This window comes from Corylus avellana, chromosome ca7 (genome assembly GCF_901000735.1).
Source record: "Corylus avellana chromosome ca7, CavTom2PMs-1.0".
Taxonomy (NCBI): Eukaryota; Viridiplantae; Streptophyta; class Magnoliopsida; order Fagales; family Betulaceae; genus Corylus; species Corylus avellana.
Window position 1 is genome coordinate 466,133 of NC_081547.1, and position 3,627 is coordinate 469,759.

Consider the following 3,627-nt stretch of genomic DNA (forward strand, 5'->3'; position numbering starts at 1 on the left):
TAATCCACCATGACAACCACCACCATTTTTAATATTTATGGCTGAATTTCTGATTATAGACAGCTAGTGACTTTCTCTCTCATGCTGGAAGCATGAAAGTTGAAACCCTCTTGAATTGCTTTCCACCTTAATTCATTTATTTATTAAAACTCTCTCTCTCTTCCTTTGTAACTGAGGGCCATCCTCAAAAACCACACAAAAACTCCCATTCAACCAAACTGATTGGACTTGGGTGTGAAGGAGAAAAATTCACATCTCATGACTTGAAGTCCACTTCAGATGGTCAGCCTGGTTTCCTCTTCTAATATCTGGACTATTATGTGAAGAATTTGCACATGACCCAACTGTTAATTCATCACTTTTATAGCTCAAGCATGCAGCATCTAAAACCCCAACGGGGCTTTGGGGCACAGATGGAGCCAAGGCACCTGTCAAATTAGCAGACCCACTCATCAATGACAGGTCTTTGATCAGTTCAAGACACTTCAACACTCTTCCCTGCAAATCCCAGAGACAGAAAAACCAAATTTCATAAGTTTATCAAATTGGAACCAAAAAAAAAAAAAAAAAAAAAGATAAACAGGCATAATAATCTTCTTTTAAGAGCAAAAGCAGAAGATTTGTCCTGTCCTGGTTTTATTTCTGTGGGCACCACTCATTTCACCTTTTCAACGTTTATCAAACAAGACATGGCCTTATCAATGACCTCTGCTTGCATTTGCCTTGAGACAGAAATAGCCACTGATGCAGCAATTTCAGAAGGCCTGAATTCCAAGAAGTCAATACCTGCATTCAATTCCCACCCAGCAGTGCATTAATCCTCAAGAACATCCCAGTACAAAATACGACACACACATAAAGACATAATCAAGGACAGACCTTTAATTGTGCTCAATATGAGTTGTACTGATCTGGAGATGGACAATGATGATGGAAGCTGAACACTGTTACTCTTACTCAGGAAGTAGTCAATGAAGGAGCAAGGGGTAAAAGCTTGCATTCTCCATCTCAATGTGCTCAGCACCAGAAGCTCCATTCTTTGTATAGTTTTAGCTTCAAACACGAACTTGGGTTCTGCCACCTGCCCACAAACGCACAACATCATAAAGGCAACCGGATCAAATCAAAACCAAATCCAGATCATATCAAATTGTTAATCCAACAACTCTAAACTATTATTGCACACGCATTTTATACCTGTAAATCTACCGACTGTGGCACTTTAATCTCCTCCATTTTGGCTGCCAGTGACAAACAAGCTACAGCTAACAATTGCACCACCCAGCTTTTACCTCTCTATATGCCCAAGAAAAGTGACAAGTAGAGACAATCAATAAGTAATAACAACAATAAGAAATAAAATTAAAGAAAGAAGCACACTTTGTTTCAGTATCTGAACTTACTGGCAATTCATAAATTGACAGGAAGCGATCCAAATAGTTTATAGATAGGCAAAGGCTTAATGGTCCAAAACTGTAATGGGAATGAGCCTGTTGATCACAGTGCACCAAACTGTCACAAAGAGAAATGACCCTTCCCAAAATCAAGAAAAGGGACTATTTTTCAGGATCAAATTATTAATCAGAAACAAGGAAACATAAAGCAATAATTCATTAAAAATAATAAAATTGAAAAAAGAAGGCAAAGACGGAAGGAAAACTTAAATCCAAGAAAACAATCCGACCAAGTTGCCACAAAAACTTGTTAAAGAAAGAACATTTTCATCAGTAATCCATCAACAAACTAGAAATTCATAAACAAAATAAAGCACATAAAGCAAAATGAAACTCAATGAAAAATATCAACACCAATCATAAAATTTTCACATTGTCAAGAAATTCGCGTTGGCACAAGCAATAAAGATGATGTTGAAAGCGAAAACCCTGTTAAAAAACCTGGACCATAGTATAAAAATAAAAAAATAAAAAACACAGGAGAATTAAAGCCATTATGTGTTAAACCAATAATCAGTGGATCAAACAAGCAAAACCCAACAAACCCCATGTGAAACAATCAGTTACACCAACCTTCCAAATCCAATCAAGAGCCTCTCTCCTAACACTCAAATCCAAGTCCCCACTGCGCAATCTCTTGAGGTAATCATCTCTGGGCAAATGCTCTCTCTCCCTCTCAACCATTTCTCTGACTCTCTCTTCGCTGTGCAGTGGAAAACCCATCCAAGATTCGGATCTAATTATATCAAAAATCGGGTCTTGATTGTGTGTACGAGTGTTTGGGTGGTTCCATGAGGAGGAAATCCCACACCCATCTGTGTCATTGCAATTAAGGTCATCGAAACAAGCATTGCCGTTCTCAGAACAGAGAACGTTCGAGTTGGCACAGTCAAAACTTTCTGCCATTGGAAGGACCTCAAAAATCTATGAAAACCCAAGATAATCTCACCAAATGAGACTTCTGAACAAGGGTTTGTCAAAGATTACGGCTTGCAATGATATTCATTCTTCTTTTATTTTCACAGTGAGTAAACCCAAAAGAAGAGAGAGTGTATACAGAGAGAGCTAGTGAATGTAAGAGGGAGAGCGCAGAGGGGTGGGGTAAAGAAGAGTTGCAAAGAGAGGGGCTTTATGTAGGAGATGAACATATGTTTTTAGGGTAAGCGAGACAATGGGAGAGAGAAGGCTGTGGATTCTTAGGCCACAAAATGAAAAAGGAAAAGAAAATTACAAGCAAATCAAGGAAATATAAAATTACAAAGGGTTTAATACCTAATACTCCTGAGGTTTAGGAATTTTATTTTTATTTCTTTGGGGTTTCATTTTTATCACAGGACCTCTTTGCGGTTTTGATAAAAGACTAACTTAGTCTATCTGTTAATTGACTGTTAAGGCTACCCCCAATTTTTTTCCTTTTTTTTTCATTTTTTTTTTAAATACATTTTTTTAATTTTTTTTTTAAAATTAAATAGGTGCCACGTGTTAACATCTTATTGGTCCACGTGTCAGTCTTAATGGTCAACTAACGGATGGGCTAAGTTGGCCCTTTATCAAAACCCCAGGAGGGTCTTGTGATAAAAATGAAATCCCAGGAGGTAAAAATAAAATCCTTAAACTCCAGGGGTATTAGGCATTTAACCCAATTACAAATAACTTTTCGTAAAAGTAGAACGAAGAAAAAAATTCCTTAGTGTCCAAAGTGACATATGTTCAAAATATATATGCCTGGTAAGGAAGCAAACTTGTTATTGTATTTTCGATACAAATTTATATGCAAATTTAATATTTGATTATGTGAAAAAAAAAACTCAAAATTTAATCTATATATGTGAAAAAAAAAACTCAAAATTTAATCTATATAATTCGCTCTTGGGGTCAATTTCAAGAATAATGTTAGGTGTCATCTTTTTATTCTCCTAAAATGCTCATAAAGCTGATTTGACTTTCAAAATCACCATTGGATCAAAATTCAAGTATGATTCATCTAAAATTTAATTGTAATTTTAAAAGTCACATCAGCTTTAAGATGATAAAAAGATGGTACATAGCATTACTCTATCAAACGTCTATACTATTTTAAAAAATACTTGTGAGAATTATATATTTTATTAAAAATATATGTGACAATCATATGTATTGTGAATATATGTCAATTAAATAAATTTTTTTCATC

The 3,627-nt window shown here is 35.5% G+C and overlaps 1 protein-coding gene across 1 annotated transcript; it reads right to left on the reverse strand.

Moving 5' to 3' along the window:
* Positions 1-2,645, reverse strand: LOC132187387 (cyclin-D4-2-like). The gene is given in 7 exon segments (XM_059601681.1): positions 1-285; positions 288-498; positions 665-786; positions 880-1,081; positions 1,198-1,296; positions 1,404-1,490; positions 2,028-2,645. Coding segments are annotated over 7 exon segments (1,083 nt in total). The 5' UTR covers positions 2,361-2,645; the 3' UTR covers positions 1-256.
* Positions 2,646-3,627: the final 982 nt, after the last annotated feature.